The 21,589-nt window shown below is 34.9% G+C and overlaps 1 protein-coding gene across 1 annotated transcript; it reads right to left on the reverse strand.

The window, feature by feature from the left end:
* Positions 1–1,675: 1,675 nt before the first annotated feature.
* On the reverse strand, positions 1,676–20,712 carry cul5b (cullin 5b). Its single transcript, XM_056446274.1, has 19 exons — positions 20,684–20,712; positions 20,014–20,123; positions 19,805–19,904; positions 18,173–18,349; positions 17,933–18,074; positions 17,700–17,845; positions 16,039–16,119; positions 15,758–15,896; positions 14,111–14,241; positions 13,840–13,947; positions 12,864–12,928; positions 9,607–9,739; positions 9,358–9,489; positions 9,161–9,284; positions 6,560–6,735; positions 4,374–4,535; positions 4,066–4,184; positions 2,350–2,473; positions 1,676–2,087 (listed from the first exon to the last, which is right to left on the reverse strand). Exons 1-19 carry the CDS (start codon positions 20,705–20,707, stop codon positions 1,893–1,895), a joined length of 2,388 nt encoding a protein of 795 aa, XP_056302249.1. The 5' UTR covers positions 20,708–20,712; the 3' UTR covers positions 1,676–1,892.
* Between the last annotated feature and the right edge of the window lie 877 nt (positions 20,713–21,589).

Consider the following 21,589-nt stretch of genomic DNA (forward strand, 5'->3'; position numbering starts at 1 on the left):
AATAATGTTGAATAGATTATATTAGATTATAATATTAAATAGATTATAAACCTTACCATTTAGTGAGTGAGTGCATATTGTGTGCTTCTGAATGGCTGTATTTAATTTTCTGTCTTGTTTCGTCTGGTGCAAACAGCCAAATTTCTTATGACTGCAACTCTTGTCACTTAGCGTGTTGTTAGGACAGGGTGTTACAATATAACCTGCTACCTAATGTTTTTGCTCGTAATATTTATATTATTTGCTAATTAATATCCTCATGTGGAACTCTGAATCTGCATCTCATTTCGGAGTCTCATTACTGTCCACCAAAGGTCGCACTTCGGTCACGGGTGCATGCTTTGAGAGCCTTTCTGACTGAATGAATAAAATAGGCAACCTGGAGTGTTTAAATATAATTGGCTAAACTAGCATTGGGCGAGTTAAAACAACCAAAACAAAGACAGCCTTTCTGGCATGTTACGCACATTTTCAAAGCAGAATAACAGCATTGTTTTTCAGATAAACAAGTATTTTCACTTGGCATGTTTCTTAAATATCTGTAAACATATTATGGTATTTTTATGCTTTAGAAGAGTTGAAAACTTACAGACAGCACCATTAAGGCCCACTTTTAGCTTAGCTCCTACTCTTAACTCTTTTAGCTCCTACTTTAGCTCACAAACACTTCATTATTGAATGTTTACTGTACTTTTACTTTTTGATCAAACTGTGAAAAAGTTTTATTTTTCCTAATTTCTTTTCAAAATTAAAATAAAATTGAATTGTCCTACCATTCACATATACTTAATTCTTTTAAGAATCAGATGGTCTAATTATATTATTTTCATCAGAAAACAATTCTTTCGAATTTGCATACATTATATAAAGAAAACTACCTTGAACTATCTTTATTCACAGCTATGGGGGGAAAAAGATATGATTTGAATTTTCTGTTTGTGGATTTATCATTTACAGTTATGTTATTCAGTAAATCAGTTTTTTTATTCTGTAAAATAATGACTTTCTACAAAACAAATATGCCATTAAGGGCTTCTCCTTTTGTTTTGCATTAAATAAAAAAGGTGACAGGTTTCTGACATACTTATATTCATTTTTAGACAGCACAATACCAATGTTTTTACTTCAGAAGAGGTAAGAAATTTAGATTTTATGGAATAACTCTGATTTTGTAATCATAAGTTATTTTGACCAACTGCCAATTTTGTGAAAAAAAAACACTCTTGCTCTAAAATTAAAAATAACAATTAGAAATTTGGATTAAATGTTATCAGACATTTCTAGAAAAATAGTACATTTATACTCAAACTGAGAATGTTCAAGTCTCTTATTTTTTTCCTCCATATACAGTATATGCATATTTGAATGCACCATTTACCACCTTGACATCATGAATTTAAAACTTCCTGCTCTCATTTAACACATTTTTAAGCCTTTTAAATAGTTTACGACTTTTTTAAAAACTGCAGAAACCCTGCAACATGTTGTTTGACTCTGGATGTTTAGATCTAAGATAGCTGTAAGCTCAAAATGAACACAGCTTGATGGCTTTTTTAGGACATAAAGTAACATTTCCACCTAGTGAGTTGGCGTGGAAAGGTCATAAAACATAATTAAAAGATGCATTTAAGCTGCTGACATGCATATAAATTAGCCACACAGAATCCTGCCCACTTTCACTCCTCTATTTCTACCAAAGTTCGTTTTTATTTATCTCATAGATTTGTAAGGCAGGGATTTGTCGGTGATTTCTCAGCGTGATGTGTGTTGAGATAAATCTAGTCTGCCACCCAGCAGGCCAGGCTGGTGCAGTGAGCTGATGTCAGATATGGACTCCTCCAAAGGAGAGCTAGTGTCTAAAAAATGTCCCAGATTGCACTGGGAGAGGTCGGCTACGCCATGTAGAGAAATGTGTTAATGTCTATCTCGTCCCGTTTGATGTACTTGTGTTCTATCAGCCACTCGATCTGCTCCTTGATCATCTTTTTTTGGGGCAAAAACATGTTCTTTAGGATCTCCACCAGCTCTGTCTGAAGCTGCGCATTGCTGATCCTCTTCCTCATCTTCATGATCTGAATGATAGCTTCCTGTACAGAGTAAAGACGAGAGTACAGAGTAAATATGCAAGTCTTTACAAAAATAACATATTCATAAAGAAATGTTCTGGCTGAGTTCTCCAGATGGTAAAGGAAAAAGCAGCCAACGAGTGACTAGAAAACATGTCAACTCCTTCAAAAATGTTTGAAAGCATCCCAAGATCACAGAATCATTATTTATGTGTCATCTTATATTTATGTTTGAGTTTATTCCCAGTATATAGGTTCAAATAGAGTTCAATCATTTCAATACCTGTGTGCGTAATATCCTAAGTTGAACTATGCCTTCGTTTTCTTCTTCCCGCATTCTCTCTGTGGTGAGTTGTAATCGACCAATCAAATTGATCTTCCCTCTTTTTTGGACTTTGGAGTTTTTTCTGTGCAGAAAGAACATTTCACTCAACTGAAATACGTTGGAGTGTACTATAATAAAATAGTATGGTAGATGTGCTGTATGTACAATACTGTTTAAAGGTTTGTGGTCATCAAATCTTTTTTATGGATAATTTTATTTAATTATTTTTCAACAAGGTTTCATTAAGTTGATCAAAAGTTATGCTTTTCATTATGTTTCAAATAAATGTGATTCTTTTCATCAAAGAATCCTGAATCATACTGAAGCCAAAGGTTCAAACTGTTAATAAAATGAAATGAACGTACATACCGAACTAATACACTTTATGCATATTATTCAATGGACAGTTCACCCAAAAATGAAAACTTTCTCTTCCTCACATGGCTCTAAACCTGTATCAGTTCATTTTTTTCTTTTTCCAAGAAACACAAAAGCGCATATTTAAAAAAATGTTTGATAGTAGTAGCCACTGACTTCCTGTAACATAGAAGTTATAGAACAATTGAGTTTAGGGTCCAAAAGTCAGGCTGGCAATGGTCAAACAGGAACAAACAGTAACATGTGGGTAATCCAAAAGCGTAGTCAGCAAAGCAGGCGAATGGACGGTACAGGCTGTAAAACAACATAAATCAATGAACAAAGCAGAGATCAACAACCACGGAAGGACAAGGCAGGGAAACTGCTTAGAAATGTTACAGGTGAACAAGACTCTGCACGGTGTGTATGAATGTGAGGTGTATTTATCGTCCTGGTAATCAGTCTATGATGAGCTTCCAGCTGTGTGTGAGTGAGAACTGGAACTGGTGTGTGTGTGTGAGGTGCATGATGGGATTTGTAGTTCTCCAGCGATCTGCGACTGCAAGATCGCTGCTGATTGTGACACATCCATATTGGGTAAACAAAAAACTACAGAAGTCAATGGCTACTACTGGTATTGATTTCTTTTTCTAAATATCTTCTTTTATGTACATCAGAAAAACTTGAAACTTTTTTTTTTTTTTGTGAAAAGTGGACTATCAGTAAATGATAACAGAATTAAAATTTTGGAGTGAACTGTAACTTTAATTAATTTTAGTGATGCATACATTTTGCACAAATTTTGGTAAATATTGTTAACTGATAACTCTTAATATTTGGAAGCCGATAAATACTGATACGACTGATATGACCTGATTCCAAAAATAATAGGCAAGCAAATACAGTGGACAACTGAATTCATTTTAAAAACCTAGCTGCAAGACAACCTATATATCTAGATATTTCTTTTTGCCAAGGTACAAAACTCCCACACTGCCAACATATTGTTTAACTTTAAGTATTAACTATTCTAAAGTGTTTATCTTTATATGGAATGCAAAAATCTAAACCCTCATTGCAAGCTGCATTTATATGTAGTATATCAAAAGCCGGAAATAATCCATAATTTAACAGCTTTAATAAATCAACCTAATTTTCCTTCCGGGCATTTAATGATTACACAGCATTTTTTTCAAACAAATGTCGATATGGCCGCCAATAAATTGTTCATCCCTCATTAACATGCATAGTATCAAAATATTATTTCAAAATTTTCATCATTCATGATCAAATGTACCCAGTGATGAGTGTGCTTACATTAAAGAAAACTCTTGATTGATGTAAAATACAGTGCCTTCAGCAAAATCCTTAGGAGAGCCCACTACAGGTTCATAGGACAGCACCTGACGCTTTAGTTTGGGGAAAGCTACAAGAGACTACACATGTAAAAACAACAACAACAGCAAAAACAACAAAGGGGTCAGGTAGTTACCAAAAGTCAGTATCATATCAGATATATTCATTTTATATCATATATTCATTTTAAGTTATGAGAAGAGCATGCTCTTCTTATAGCTGTACAAAATACAAATTGTTGAAAAAAAACTAAATAAAGATTCCGTTACCCAAAGTGTCCGGCGTAGCTCAGCGTCTGGAAGTTCTGTTGCTAGTTTCAGATTCTCAAAGCTGATCCTTTCTCTTGGCCTTTGGTTCCAGGCAAACAGCACCGCTAACTGGAACGTTGTGACTTCTAAATCATACTGGCCAACTTCATTCTTAAACGTGATCTATGGATAGAGGAGATGAGACCAGACTTGACCTGTTTCCTTGACACGACAGACCTTCTGAAATGTCAAAGCCGAGACGTAATCTCCAAATCCGGTGTTGCAAGAAACCTGACATTTCAAAGACTAAGACCGTGAGTCCAGCAAAGCATTTTTTTCCTTTTTAAACCCAGCATATTTTTACCGTTTTTTTCAATGAGAGTGTTGTGTATTTAAAAAAACTGTAGCTGTGTGGCAAGGAGGTGAATGACAACATTACAACATTCATTTTCATGTCACAGGATTAAAACATGCTAGCAATGTACAACGACTGTGAAGTACACTGTAAAACCGTAATGACAAAAAGTCAAGACAACAAATATTTTTACAGTATGTTGCTTTAACTTATTTTAATAAGGTAATCAGGTTAATCAACTACATGCCATATCCATATCAACCTGCAGCCCAGGACCAGTTACTCACTAAAGCTAAGCTGGGCTGAGCCTGGTCAGTACCTGGATGGGAGACCACATGGGAAAACTAAGTTGCTTTAGAAGTGAGGTTAGTGAGGCCAGCAGGGGCCGCTCATCCTGTGATCTGTGTCAGTCCTAATGCCCCAGTATAGTGAAGCGGACACTATACTGTTAGTGAGCGCCATTTTTTGGATGAGGCTTTAAGCCGAGGTCCTGACTCTCTGTGGTCACTAAAAATCCCACAGCACTTCTTGTAAAGAGTAGGGGTGTAAGCCCAGTGTCCTGGCCAAATTCACTGCATAGGCCATTACCGATCATGGCCTCCCAATAATCCCCATTCACAGAATTAACTGTATCACTGTCTCTCCACTCCACCAATAACTGGTGTATGGCGAGCGTACTGGCGCCGTTGTCCTGTGGCCTTCATCCAAGTGGATGCTGCACACTGGTGGTGGCGTGGAGAGACCCCCCCCCCCCCCCCCCCCCCCCATTGATTGTGAAGTGCTTTGGGTGTATGGCCATAAATGATTTAAATGCACACTACATTACATTTTTTAGGTTTAACTTAATACTTAAACTTAAACTTAATGTTTTTAGTCAGGTTGATTGATGTAGGGTGAGATGTCTAAAAAAGTTAATTTTATTCAACAACAAAAAAAATGAATAAAAAAAAATAAGAAAAAAAAGCAAGAATTTATTTAAAGCGTACTGTATTAAACCAAAATAACAAATTTCAACTTGGAAAGGATGGCAGCACGAGTCAATTTGTTACAAAGGGATGAATCTATTAGGAAATTCTGTTGCTTTTAGATATCTTGGTTTCATCCTATGCCAATAAAGATCATTATAAAATGCAATTATTGCATGTATGCAGTTCAAGTAGTATTTAACTGATCTAAATATCCATTTAGATTGCATTTCTAACCATAACATTTTGATGGCTCTACATGGTTTATTTCCAAAGATAATATGACCACTGAACATGTGTACTGAAACTATATGGAATTGAACAATATAGGGGCCTAAAATGTGCATATAAAAAAGAAAATCTGGTTAACAACCAAAATTTTAAAAAGGCATTAAGATATCTCAATATTTTATGAGTTACAGAAATCCAAACTGTGAAAATAAGAACTAAATAGAAAAATGCTTTAAAAATAAACGCTTTAAAACATTGACATCTTTCTTAAATCATATTTATCACCATGTGGCATGGTTCCAACTTGTAGATGAAAATTGTTATTTTGACAAAGTAGTTGATTAAATCTGCATTTTCGGCATTTATTAGTTTGGCATTCACCATTATTTAGGCTCATTTTTCTACAGAAAAAAAAACATTAAAAATCCTAAACTTGATGAGGATTGGGGAAGCTTCTGAAATGTGTCTGACATTCCCACAGAATGACCCAGCAGCACAGTTCAGAGACAGCTTCAAATTCCAGGCTTTTTAATGGTGACAGTACAAAGCGGACCAACAGCAAATCAGTCTCACGGGAAGAGGCTTGCCTTGTGTTTTTCGCATTTTCACAGGAAATAGAGCATATCGTTATACAAAGGTCTGAAGCTGCCACTTACAATGCCATTGGACATCAGATGGTGCCAGTGTAATTTTCTGCCACTGTGATTTTTCTTGTAAAACTCCTCCACCTCAGGAATGAGATCTTCTAGTTCGGTGGGCAGCGACACAAACACTTTCTCTGAACTTCGAGACCACGCTCCTGCATTCAAGATCTTTATATTGACCGAGTCAGCTGTAGCATCAACACATAAATGGGTAGTTGATAAACAGGAAGTAAAACATCATTTGTAAAACATCACTTTTAAAGAAAAAATAGATATATTTGTGTAGTTTAAAATCTGATGTTTGAGAAAATATGCGGGGTCCCTAACTTTACCATTTCTTTCATTATTATTTATATTATGTTACTGTTATTATATTATTAATACAATATTTTTAATATTATGTTTGTTTGTTTTTTCATGTTTACTGAACTAAACCCAAAAAACGTCCTATGGTGTGACATAGCAAAAATTAAAAACAACTCTTAATATTATACAAATAGAGTGATTTATCTTAATTGTTGGACACTTATCTTTATATAATGCTATTTATTTATATTAAAATATGATTTTTACTGACTTGTCAGACATGGACATTTTCAATAAACAGAAGTGTCACACCAAATGACAACAAAACTATAGAAAATTATAGAGTAGTTTCAAAGAAGTTAAGTATGAGAAAATTCTGATACAAAAACATTACAGGTTTAAGTCATGGGGTTTACAGGGTGCTTCAGTCACATGATCTCGAATGGGGTCCTTTAATTAATAAAACTTTCTGTGGAATTGAGTGATTTAAAATGCACAAATACAGTAGAGTAAAACATGGTTTTCAGTGACAAAATGTTTTAAGTTCCTATGTTTTCAGAAAAAGGTGGATGAAAAATAGCAACTTGTAAAATTAGGCCTGAGGTATTTGTTAATGGTTTTAGATTTTTTTTTAATTTGTAAGACTTGTCATTTACTGAAGTATGCTCAAGAACTCAACTCACACCATAGGTCAGTTTTGAGGTTTGGCTCTAAAAATGTATTAACACAGCAATTTTTAAAACAAGTAGTTTTGTCAAAAGTATAGAGTTCAGTATCAATTTTAAAAACGCCCATTTCCCGCCAACATTTAAGTGCTGTTGAGCACGTTCTTAAAGAAATGAAAAATATAAGAAAAAAAAAGAAAAAAAAAAAGAAACATAAGTGTAGATGCCATTCAAATCATAATGTATTTCGGGAACACTTTCCAAGAGACATTATAATTTGAACAGCATCTATGCTTATGTCAGGGGCTGATCACACCGTACGCGCTATTCCGTTCTAAAAATGCGAGGTGCACCACACTGCCTTTTTTGTTGACATGAAAAAACAAAACACGGTGCTCTTTTTAGGCAATGTTGCTGTTGACATTGGTATAATTTTAATATTTAATAATATTGTAAAATTCAAGATTTGTGAGTCATACGGCTGTGGATAACTCAAAACAGCAACCACTAGTCTCTCATCCATCTTTAAAAGTCTCCGTAGTTGTCTTGACAACAAAAACACTGCAGTCACCTTAATGGAAACCCTGCCTCTGCTTTTATTTGACTGGGGAATGAAATAGACGTGCTTTTTCTGCTCAGAGTTGAGTTTTTTTCAACAGCAAGTGCAGCAGGCAGTTAAAACGTGAGGCACGCAGTCATGCATAACCAGTGTGTAAAACACTCACGGATGTTCGTAAAGTTCGGTGAAATCGACTCCTTAGTCTGTTTTCTTTTCTCATCCCGAGGTCTCCATAATCCTGGACCAGGCTGTATCCTGAACAGATGCTGTGGTGGTCATGGAGGAATGAAGAGCATGAGACTGATTACTGAAAGACCCCAGTAACAGACAAGTCTCTGCATTGATCCCTCGGGCCAGCCTGAACACCCGCTAGTGACCTACGTACACCTGCAGCTTCTCCACGATGGATGTCCAGCATTCTCCAGCCACCAGCAACTAGACTGCTGCTCTGCACAAGAATCTTAGGTCGTGCCCAACAGAGCCTGATTTCTCTCAAGGTTTTTTCCTTTTCTTTCATTGATTGGTGAAGTTGTTCCTTGCTACCGTCACCACTGGCTTGCTTGGTTTGGAACTTATGGAGCTGCCCATCGATGAATTTGCTCTTCAGTGTTTGGACTTTCAGCAGTGAAAATTAAACAACACTGAACTGAGCTAAACTGAACTTCAACTTTGAAAAAGATCAGTCGATCCATCAGTGTATATGTATTAGCACTTGGTGAACAGGAGTGAAGAATGATGAACCTTCAAGGCCAATCGCAGTCATTTCAGTTAACCACAATGGCCAAAGAGCTGTGTTTAAGAACATGCTCAACAGTGCTCAAATATTTGCAAATGTGGGCGTTTTTAAAATGCCAGTACCGATTGGAACCAAACTCGATACTTTTGACAACTCTACTAACAAGAGGTCCATGTAAGACAAAGAAATGTTTAATAACTTATTTGAATTTTAAATGATGATAATACTAATAATTTTCATTTTTGTCATGTGTGAGAGTGGAAATGCAACGTCAACAACCCAAATATCAGTGAATCCAAACATACAACAAAACAACTCTAAAGCTTCCCAGGACTGGCATATCTTACCTGGTAATGCAAGTTTGTTGTGTTTGTGCATTTCTTTGAAGGATTGATTTAAGTCTTCTGATACTTTGATGTCCTGGAACATTCTGGCCAGTTTGTTCACGTAATCTGCGGGCATACCAACCTCCTGAACACACACAAAAGATAATTAAAGAGGTTCTGGAAAAGCTTTTCATCCATCATCATTTCGCGTCTCTTACCCTGAGCCACTCCACCATGTTCTCTTCGATCTCACTGTCTGCAGAAATGTCAAGAATGAGCCTGCGGGTCAAGTGCGCTTTGTGGTACCTCATGAAAACATCTTTGTTCTGAACATATTTTAGAACCAACAGCTGAAAAAAAGTGATTGAAACATTGCGACTGATTTTACAATTAGAAGCATAAGTCGGGAGCAATAATACAGCTACTGAAATGAAACTATTAGTTGGTTCCTCCACCCACCCACTCACCACTTCCTTCAGCTTGGCCTCTATTTCCTCTGAGGTGAGTTTTTTGCTCAGTGGTGTCTTTCGAAGCAGCATATCACAGTAGTTGGCAAGCAGCTCTGGGCATTTAGACTCTGGTTGTGTTTTCAGACCCACACTGCAAATATAAACCAAATCCACAGTAAACATATTATCAAAAAAGATCAATTAGTATAGGTTACACTTTACAAACAGACTGCACTAGTTAATATGTTTTCTAACATGAACTAAGGATGAGCAATACATATACAGCAGCAATGTTGAATTCTACACTTACTAATGCATTATTAAAATCCAAAGTTGTGTTTTTTACCATTAGATAATGCACCGTGATTAACAAGAACTAACAACGAACAACTGTATTATTAATTAATGTTTATTAATGTTAACAAAGGTGAATAAACACTGTAATAAATGTACTGTTCAATAATTGTTAAAGGTATTAACAGTAACTAATGGAACCATATTGTAAAGTCTTACCCATATATTTTATGTATTATTGATGGTAACGATTAATCAGAGGTCAGTAAATGGTGTATTGAAGTTTTTTTACTGTAAAAAAATGTAGAAGTGGACTTCAATAATCATGACTATTTTGGTTAATATTGTTATAACAATTATTCCAAAATATTAGGACATATGACCAAAACAAGGGCTGCTCAGTTATGGGAAAAATCATAATCATGTCTATTTTGGTTAATATTGTAATCACAATTATTTAAAATATATTATGAGAAGGCCATACAGTGTGTATGGTGGCTGAGAGAGCCTAACACGCTGCAATTTAAGAAAGCACATGGAATTACAAAAAACACCAGCAAATTAAAAAACAATTTCATCAATTTGACAGTACCATGCTGCAAATTCTCACAACACAAACAACTGAAGAAACGCGCAGCAAATTGGTCACAACACAAACAACTGAAGAAACGCGCAGCAAATTAGTCACAACACAAACAACTGAAGAAACGCGCAGCAAATTAGTCACAACACAAACAACTGAAGAAACGCGCAGCAAATTGGTCACAACACAAACAACTGAGACATGGATGTATTATTATGCCGGGACTGTTGCTCAGGGAAGTGATTGGTGGTCTTTGGAAGGCGAGTTGTTTTTCATTTATTTTATTATCCTAATCACACGACATAATAACACATCCATATCACAGCAGGGTCAGTCATGGGTCCCTTTGAAACATTTCCGTTGTGTTACATGGATATTTGCAAGTGTTGTGACCAATTTGCAGTGCGTTTCTTCAGTTGTTTGTGTTGTGACCAATTCGCAGCGCGTTACTTCAGTTGTTAGTGTTGTGAGAATTTGCAACACATGTGCTGTAAAACTGATAAAGATCGTTTCTTTATTTGCTGGTGTTTTTTGTAATTGCATGTGCTTTCTTAAATTAATCTCTCTTGGCCACCATACATATGACCAAAACAGATGTGATTTCAATGAATAATTAAACAGATAGAAAAATAGTTAAAAAAAAAAAAATATATATATATATATATATATATATATATATATATATATATATATATATATATATATATATATATATATATATATATATATATATATATATATATATATATATAAATACCACAGACGAATGAGTAACTAAAACAGAGTAAAAAAACAAACTAACAAACAAGTATAATGTCCATAAAAATCCAACAGAATAAAATTATACAAATGAAACAAACTGTGCTTTAAGCATAGGCGTCACTGTAAAAATTTGATTTGTTTCTTATTAAACCCACAAAAATCCATCCTTCAATCAAGAGCAGTGAGTGACTTGTCTTTTGTTGTTTGATTAATAATAAGCACAGTCTGTGACAGGAATATTTGCCACTGTCACTTTAAGAGGCACATGTTCAAAAATAATCTCACACATGCATTATTCATTCATTTTCCTTTGGATTAGCTCCTTATTTATCAGGGGTCGCCACAGTGGAATAAACCGCCAACTATTCCGGCATATGTTTTACACAGCAGATGCTCTTCCAGCCTCAACCCAGTACTGGGAAACATCCATACACTCACATTCACACACACACACTCTTATACAACGATCAATTTAGTTTAACCAGTTCACCTACAGCGCATGTCTTTGGACTTTGGGGGAAACCGAAGCACCCAGAGCTAACCCACACGAACACGGGGAGAACATGCAAACTCCACATAGAAATGCCGGCTGGCCCAGCCGGGACTCAAACCAGGGACCTTCTTGCTGTGAGTAAGTGCTAACCACTAAGCCACCGTGTCACCCCCACATGCATTGTCATTTCAAATATTTATGTTCATTTATTTCTTTTTTTAGATGATTAAACACTAAGTAGCACACTTAACAGTCTGCAAAAGCCAAGTTACATTATTTTATCGATTTCCATGTGAAATTGGGCTTCACAGAGGAACAAATTTGGAATGAATGTGGACTGTTGGAAAGAAAGTGAGATATGGCACAAACAGCGTCACGGTGGCACAGTAAGTAGCACAGTCGCCTCACAGCAAGAAGGTCGCTGGTTCGAGCCTTGGCTGGGTCAGTGTGCAGTTTGCATGTTCTCCCCGCGTTCGCGTGGGTTTCCCCCACAAGTCCAAAGACGTGCTATAGGTGAATTGGGAAAGCTAATTTGACCATAGTGTATGTGTGTTTCCCAGTGATGGATTGCAGCTGGAAGGGTATCCGCTGCGTAAAACATCCTGGATAAGTTGGTGGTTCATTCCGCTGTGGCAGCCACAGATTAATAAAAGTACTAAGCCGAGGAGAAAATGAATGATTGATATGGCACAAAAAAAGAATTTCTCAATTATTGTATTTTCATAATTGTTGAAGAAATTTAATTAGAAATTGAATTTTGTTTAATTACACAGCCCTAATGCACATAGCAGCTTTTCATCAACACATTGATGTGACTTTATTAATAAAATGATTTAGAAGATCTAGAAGAAAAGTGACATGAAATTTCTTAATCGCAAAATAGTAACAATAGTACTGTTCTTGAAGCAGTTCAATTAGCAGAGACACTGCTGCTGAATACTTTTAAGTGATGCACAGGTAATTTACAATAAATAATCTCTCATTCTGGAATTAAACTCATTTGTCATGTCTTTGAAGTAGACACATCTTGCAGGATTAAAACTAATAGTTCAATAATTATAATTCATTACAATGATGATGGATTATGGGAATATGTGTAAAATGACATTCCAACATGTGCATGAATATGTGAAGATGTCTTACCCTTTCTGTTTTAGCGGAAGCTCTAGTTTAAATATTGTGGCATCATTCACAACTGCTTTGTAAGCCTGTGTAAATACGCATGTGAAGTAATAAAACAAGAATGAAAATCAAAAACAAAATTTTCACTTTTAAACATAAGAAAAAAATGACATTCTGTAGGAAAACATTGAGACCACTGGGAAATTCTCAGTTATTGGATGTATTCATATGGGGTTGAGTAAAATGTAATAGTGGGTTAAGAAGTTAAAATGTAAAATGTTTTATTCAAAAATTTCTGATAACGGACTGCCCGGTGGCGCAGTGGGTAGCACGTTCGCCTCACAGCAAGAAGGTCGCTGGTTGTGCTCAGTTGGCATTTCTGTGTGGAGTTTGCATGTTCTCCCCGTGTTCGCATGGGTTTCCTCCGGGTGCTCCGGTTTTCCCCACAAGCCCAAAGACATGCGGTACAGGTGAATTGGGTAAGCTAAATTGTCCGTAGTGTATGTGTGTGAATGAGTGTGTATGGATGTTTCCTAGTTATGGGTTGCAGCTGGAAGGGCATCCCCTGAGTAAAACATATGCTGGATAAGTTGGCGGTTCATTCCACTGTGGCGACCCCTGATTAATACAGGGACTAAGCCGAAAAGAAAATGAATGAATGAATGAATGACATTTTTGAATAAAACATTTTACATTTATTACAGATTTCAAGTAAAAACAGTGTTATTTAGCTTTATTTTTCTTTCTTTCTTTTTTTTTCGGAATGTTGATTTAAATCTTGGTTTTTGTTTATTTTAGCAGCTGTCATTTTGGAAAACAAAACAAAAGTTATACTTTACTCAAACACACACAATATCTTGAAATAGTAAATACAGTAACTGAGAATTTCCAAGTTGTCCCGTAATTGTTTCCACAGATAATAAAATGATCTGATATTTAACTTTATATAAATATACAGTAAATGTTTGGATTTATGAAAAATCTTCTTGAGACTTACTTTATCCCTGGCTGTTAGGAAACGTGGGTCATCTTGAAATGCTTCCTTGACTAATTTACTAAAGCGGTTAAATAATGTTAGGAGCTGCTCTACATATTTTTCAGAGTCCTGAAAAATAAAAACACAAGTTGCATTCAAATTATCATCTAAATACCATCAAGGAATAATAAAAATGAATAAGTTTCTAGATAATTCAAGGACTTCTCTACTGACAACTGTACAGTTCAGTACCAGCGATGCGTCTGCCAGGTAAAGAAAAGCAGCTACTCACTGTGGTAATGGTCTCAGCTGAGGCCACCATATCAGCCAGTCCTGCACTCATGATATGATCCTCCAGGTTCTTCAGCATTGGCTCAATCCCACTGGGCACTTTGTCCATCAGTGAAAACATAAGGTGCAACTCTACAAAAACACAACAATAGCAGAACAAACACACTTTAATAACATAAAAAATAGCGAAACTGTGAACATGTATAAGGAGCTCTAGTGCCAAATTAGTGTTAAGTAATGATATAGTTCAAATAAAAATTTATATTTACTTTAGTTTATTTTTGATACTGAACACAAAAGAAGATACAGTATTGTTCAAAATAATAGCAGTACAATGTGACTAACCAGAATGGGTCTTGTTTGTTTTCTGAGAATCTACTGCACCTACTGGTAACTTGCTTGCCATGTATCAATAAAAAATATATAAAAACCTGGATTATTCTGGTCAGTCACGTTGTACTGCTATTATTTTGAACAATTCTGTATGTTGAAGAAGGTTGGTAACCAAAAAATTGCTGGTCCCCTATGAAAGAAAATGACATGAACCTCAATTGAGACCAAAAACTTTAGTTTCAAACATTTTTCATAATATCTTCTTTTGTGTTCATCAGATAGGCAGAACTTGAGGTGAGTAAATTTTCATTTTGGGGCATACTACCACTTTGAACCCCTGTGAAATCATAATTAAGTTTTTTAGATGTTAGTATCAGTAAGTTGTCAGTATGTCTTAAGGATATCTATAAGCTAGCATGCTGCAAAACAGTGACAAAATTCGCATTTCGAAGATCTAAACATCTAAAGCTTGCGGTTTGTCACTTTCACCAAAATGAATCAATGTTTTCAATTTTTTTTTTTGACATCTCATACTTAATTTTCTTATCAAATGTACCAATCAAATGCTGTCTAGCATCTGACATGTCCCACCCCTTCAAGACGCTTGATCTCAACCATTCTAACCGGCAGAGCTGTGATAAAAACAAAACATAATTGGCTGTTTTTGAAAAGGCAGCAGCTACTCTATGTGCTTCCCTTTGTTTCGAATGCTTTATAGCAGGGGTCACCTATTTCGTTCCTGGAGGTCCGGTGCCCTGCAGGGTTTAGCTCCAACTTGCCTCAACACACCTGCCTGGGTGTTTTAAGTATACCTAGTAAGACCTTGATTAGCTTCAGGTGTGTTTGATTAGGGTTGGAGCTAAAATCTGCAGGACACCGGCCCTCTAGGAACAAGTTTTGTGATCCCTGCTTTATAGTATCTGACATGTCCCGCCTTCTACACGACGCTTGATTTCAACCACTCTAACTGGCAGATTTGTGATTAAAAAACAGTCAATAACTTTTTGTTTTTAAGGGGATGAGCTATTCTGTGTCCTGCCATTTGTTAAATTTAAAATTACATCACACATCAAACAAAAACAAACATTTCAAAGCACTTCACGAGACCTTTAAGTATTATTGATGAAAATTCTATTTAAATATTTCCCATGCAGGCATACTAAAGCATGGGATTTCCTTCCCCTTCCATACAACAGTTGCATGCTGTTGTGTTTGTTTACAGTTGGTGGACTTGATGTTTGGCACACAAACACACAGATGGTGGGATGGGGAGGTGCTGGCAAGATAGAGATAGGAACTGTGTCCCGTTGCCAACCTGAACTTGCTGAGCCTTTGGTGCCAGAGCTCCTGCCGTACTCACTCTCTGTCTCATTCCGCTTGATCATTCCTGGACATTCGGCTAGGATTGTCTCTTTGAACGATGTCACCAGCGCATTCACACAACACTCCATTAGCTGAATAAATGCAAAAGGCACAAACTGAGCACCCAGCGTTAGTATGCGATTAAGACTAATGCACACAACAGGCTGAGCTGTATTTAATAATGAGGGACCACAAGGCCTTGCTGGGAGTATTTTTGGAGAGATGAACACTCACTGCCTGGACGGAGTTACATTCACGTCTGGTTTCCAGATATCGCAGCGCACGCTTCTCCTCTTCTATTAATTTGCCATCTGCCTGTCAATCAAAAGCTGGGATAAACAACTCAAAACTCAAATATTGTGACAAATAAGTATGACATTTCAGAAATGTGCTGGGATTTACTATCACACAAAAAATGTGTTAAACTAACTGTTGTTGAAACTATACAGGAAATTCTGACTTCAGTACAACACCTTGAAAAATGCTGATGTTGTATATCATTTTTGATACCACTGGGAAAAACTGCTATAACATTAAGAAAATAAATCTTGAGATGTAACAAAATTTGGTCAACATTTTATATTATGACAAGTAATTTATTAACTTCAACTCACTATTAAGATTACTCAGATCAAATTGCCCCAAAGGGGATTCATTCATTCATTCATTCATTCATTCATTCATTCATTCATTCATTCATTCATTCATTCATTCATTTTCCTTTGGCTCTTCAGGTCGCCACAGCGGAATGAACTGCCAACTTATCCAGCATATGTTTTACACAGAGGATGCCCTTCCAGCTGCAACCAAGTACTGGGAAACACCCAAACACTCTCACATGCACACACATACACTATGGTCAATTCAGTTTATTCAATTCACCTATACTGCATGTCTTTGTGAGGGAAACCGGAGCACCCAGAGGAAACCCACACAACCACGAAGAGAACATGCAAATTCCATACAGAAATGCCCAAAGACCAAGCCTCGGCTGGTTCAGTTGGCATTTCTGTGTGGAGTTTGCATGTTCTCTCCATGTTGGTGTGGGTTTCCTCCGGGTGCTCCGGTTTCCCTCACAAGTCCAAAGACATGTGATATAGGTGAATTGGGTAAGCTAAATCGTCTGTAGTGTATGTGTGGGAATGAGAGTGTATAGGTGTTTCCCAGTGATGGGTTGCAGCTGGAAGGGTATAAGCTGCATAAAAAAATATGCTGGATAAGCTGGCGGATTATTACACTGTGGCGACCCTTAATTAATGAAGGGACTAAGCCGAAAAGAAAATGAATTAATTAATTATATTAATAGTTCGTACACTGACCTTTCTGTACATTAACACAAAACTTGGAAAGTATACAATTTAAAGATAGAATTAAATTAATTCCAATGTAAAAAATAAATAAACGCACAAATATTAATATTTCCTAATAATTAAATAAATGATTGTAATGTACAATAGCAAAAGTAGTGTCCATGCACTAATTCTTCCAATTAATTTTCCTTAAATTTGTTTAGATGAAACTGTAGGATTTATTCTGGAGGAAACTGCAGCTTTTCATTTACACATGTAATTAAATTCTATTAATTCTATTAAAGTATGTATAAATTATTAACTTGAAGTTACCTGCTACAAATGGGCAGTAATACATTAACTCTGAATAAAAATCATCTGAGATGCTAAAAACACATAATGAGCTGCTTAAGTTTAACAAAAACACATTAGAACTTTTTTACTCTTTAAAACCCAATGCAACTCTCAGGTTGACCTTTAGAACAAACTTGCTGAGAGTAGTGTCAGGATTACAATTTAGTCAAAGAAATTGTTCAAAAAAATTATAGAGTGAACAAAAAAAAATGATAGAAAAAGATTAAATGCAGAGTTTGAAAACACACTCACATATTTCATATAGTTCTGAACACCGTTCTGCTGCAGATATGAAGGTGCTTGTGTCTTGTAGAAGCGCCCTGTTGAATCTAGATATGACTTCTCAAAATTCTCTCTATAGATTTGCAACTTGTCATCGGTGTTGGAGCACAAATTCACTGTAAGAGAGCAAAAAGATGAGAGTGTCTATCAGGAGAGCTCCATCTGGACAGAACCCGAGTGCTTTGGTATTACGGTAGCTTTACCATATGACTCCCGCACGCCGATCACAAGCTGAGAGTCAAAGGCTTCTCCTAATCTCTCAGCATGGACCAGTTTCATGGCACTATCCTGAAGTCGGCTCTTTATATTACAAAATATTGACTCATTCCATGTGTCTAGCATAAGCTTAAAACAAAGGAAACAATTGATTAGAAAATATTTCATGTTGTGCATCTGTTGTTACAGTAATAAAGTATATAGTTCAAATACAGAGAGTGTTCCACCTTTCTAACAATACTGTCTTCAACGTTGGACTTCTTATTGCTCCCCTGGTTGCCCAGCAGGGTGATCTCCAACTTGGAGAAGGGCTTCGGAAGAATATCACACTGTGTGAAGAACTTCCTCCACTCCACAATGTAGGCTTTAAGCAAAGCTGTGTCATCCTGATGACTGAGTACTCGCTGACCAAAATAAAGAGCAAGAATAAGCTCAACATTCATTAAAACATACTGTATGGAAGCTTTGGGATTACAAAAATATAGGCTCGTTCACACCAATAAAAATGCATACAATGCTAAAAATGCAGCTATTTAGACATTAAAGAAATTGTTCTTACAACAATTATAGGGATAAAAACACAGAGGAATATTTTTCCATCTAATGAATGACAAATACTTTAACAGCCAATAAGAGTTAGCACTTAATATAAACAATGTCATCACTCAATTATGTGGACGATAATATTGTTACAGTTCTTGACGTGGACAGGTCTTAAGGACTCACTCAAGTGATCTGGTGAAAGTGTTTTCATATTGCAATCTATATAGCTGAAAAACAAAGTATTGCAGTCTTTCTGTTTAGAGCTGCACAATATTAGAAAGAAAATTTGTCAATGAGATATTGTGTTTTTTTTATAAATATATATACACAGTTAAAGTCTGAATTATTAGCCTACCCTTGAATTTTTTTATATATATATTTCCCAAATGATGTTTAACAGAGCAAGAAAATTTTCACAGTATGTCTGATAATATTTTTTTCTTCTGGAAAAAGTCTTATTTGTTTTATTTCGGCTAGAGTAAAAGCAGTTTTAATATTTTTTAAAAAGCATTTTAAGGTCAAAATTATTATCCCCTTTAAGTTATTTTATCTTTCGATAGTCTACAGAACAAACTTTCATTATACAATAACTTGCCTAATGACCCTAACCTGCCTAGTTAACCTAATTAACCTAGTTCAGCCTTTAAATGTCACTTTTAGCTGTATAGAAGTGTCTTGAAAAATATCTAGAAAAATATTTTTTACTGTCATCATGGCAAAGATAAAAGAAATCAGTTATTTAAAATTAGGTATTAAAACTATTATGCTTAGGAAATGTGTTGAAAAAATATTCGCTCCGTTAAACAGAAATTGGAGAAAAAAATAAACAGGGGGGATAATAATTCTGACTTCAACTGTGTATGTACAATATATATATATATATATATATATATATATATATATATATATATATATATATATATATATATATATATATATATATATATATATAAAAACTTATATATATATAAAAATATATCTAAAAAAAATATATATATATAAAATATATATTAAAAATATATATATAATATATATATATATATATATATATATATATATATATATATATATATATATATATATATATATATACACACACACATATACATATATATATATATATATATATATATATATATATATATATATATATATATATATATATATATATATATATAATTTTTTTCTTCTTCACGAAATGCAAACAGTTTCACCACATGACTTGATTTAGCAACTTATTACATAAAGCTATAAATCATGAGCAGAATAAATGTAACCCAATTATTATGTGTGCAGAATTGCTAAATAGTACATACTGCTTGTGCTTGCTTGATAAAATCTAAAATGTCTTCTTTCAGTGCCTGGTGAATTTTTGCTGGACCTTTATCATCCCATAAACACACAGCATGAACGTCTCTGCAAGTCAAACACATATTCATGAGAAAATATGAGATCTTACAGTACATTTTAAACAATCTAAACTAATAGTTTGTATATATTCACTGACTTCTTGTAGACAACTTACGAAAATAAATCAAACCACTGCTGCTTAGTAACTGACTCCTGACGGAGTAACTTCAAAACAATGGGCCGCATCAAATCCCATTTGTCTTCAAACTGCAGGGAGCCTTTATTCTGAGAAAAGACCAGAAAAAATTAACACTTCTTTAATAATGTGACTGACACCTTTGAAACATTTAACTGCATTTAGTTTATGGAAAGCATTCAAGCAAATAAAATGAATAATAGAAAGTAGTGTGAATGTATAGTACATCATTTTAGAATAGTTATAAATCCATATAGGCTATCTAATTCATAGATTATTTAAAAACCATGGGCACCAGATGAACTTGACAGTTATTGTATGGCAGACTGAATTAAATAATCAATTTCTAATGTCCAGTTTTAATTATAGGAAAATAAAATATCTATTGACATTTTACATTGCAGTCTCGGTATAGCAGTGAGATTTTTTAGTTGTGCAGGAAGGAGAAACATCTTAGAAAAGAGGACTGAATTCATCAACATTGAAATAGCAAAAAACATCAGCTACAGACAACATCCCGTGTCAAAGAAACGCGTCACGTTTAGCGATTTAATTGCAAGCGGAAAGTGACTCGGTCGTCAGATCACTGTCATAACATTACGGGAGAGTCAAACGATGCAAAACATTATCACTCTGAAGGACCTCCTACCTTCAATAAATTAGACGTCGCCATGTTTCTTCAACTTAGTCCTCGTGCAGTCTCGCGATGTTTGAGGAGGTGCGGTTGCTAGGGAGCATTGTGACCACGACAGACTGCATCAGCAGCACTGACTTTGATGCTTATTCATGTACATTTATATAAATATTAGTTTATATATGCATTCACATGGCTATTGCCCATTGATGTACAACTAATTTGCACATATTTAAATGTATTATAATACAGTATAGGATGAAACAATTGCTAAATAAATGTTGGGTAAATATATGAAAGTTAATTGTTAAATAAAACTTAAAATCTAGACTCCTCAGGTCTAATATGCATTAAAAGGATGATGATGATGATAATAATACAACAACAAAAACAACAACAATAATAATAATAATAATAATAATGATAAATTATATATACTATAATTTATATATATATTAAACTATATATACTTATTTATTTAAACTAGAGATTTTCATAAAAATCTAGCAAAAAGGCTGCAATCATCTATCTACACTCTCGAGGAAAAGGGTACATGGTGGTACAAATAATGTACCTTAAGCATAGTTCCTTTAACATTGTAAAAGCTGTACCTTATTTGGTACAGAAAATACCTCTTATGATACTTTTCTGTACTTTTTATGGTACATTTGAAATGAAGGTACACAATTGTTCTCATAAAAAGTTACATAAGTGTTGGAAAACTTCTGTATTACAATATCTATGAAAATAAATATTACTGGAAAGACAAAAAAAAAATCATTATTTAAAAGCATATGTTTAAAGAAACTCAAGTTCTATAAAACAAAACAACTGGTAAACCAAAACTAAAGGTATTGAAAACTAAACATTTAAGGCATTTTTAATAAACATTTGGTAAGCATTTTCTGATAAATACATTTT

Source organism: Danio aesculapii, chromosome 21, assembly GCF_903798145.1.
Source record: "Danio aesculapii chromosome 21, fDanAes4.1, whole genome shotgun sequence".
Lineage (NCBI taxonomy): Eukaryota > Metazoa > Chordata > Actinopteri > Cypriniformes > Danionidae > Danio > Danio aesculapii.

What these genes read in the sequence shown, in the direction of transcription:
- cul5b (XM_056446274.1), bottom strand. Translation starts at nt 20,707, where the DNA reads ATGGCGACGTCTAATTTATTGAAG. An exon ending in TCCTAACAGCCAGGGATAAA is followed by an intron (nt 12,929 to 13,839) that starts GTAAGTCTCAAG and finishes GTATTTACACAG; the next exon opens with GCTTACAAAGCAGTTGTGAA. An exon ending in CTTCCGCTAAAACAGAAAGG is followed by an intron (nt 9,740 to 12,863) that starts GTAAGACATCTT and finishes TTATATTTGCAG; the next exon opens with TGTGGGTCTGAAAACACAAC.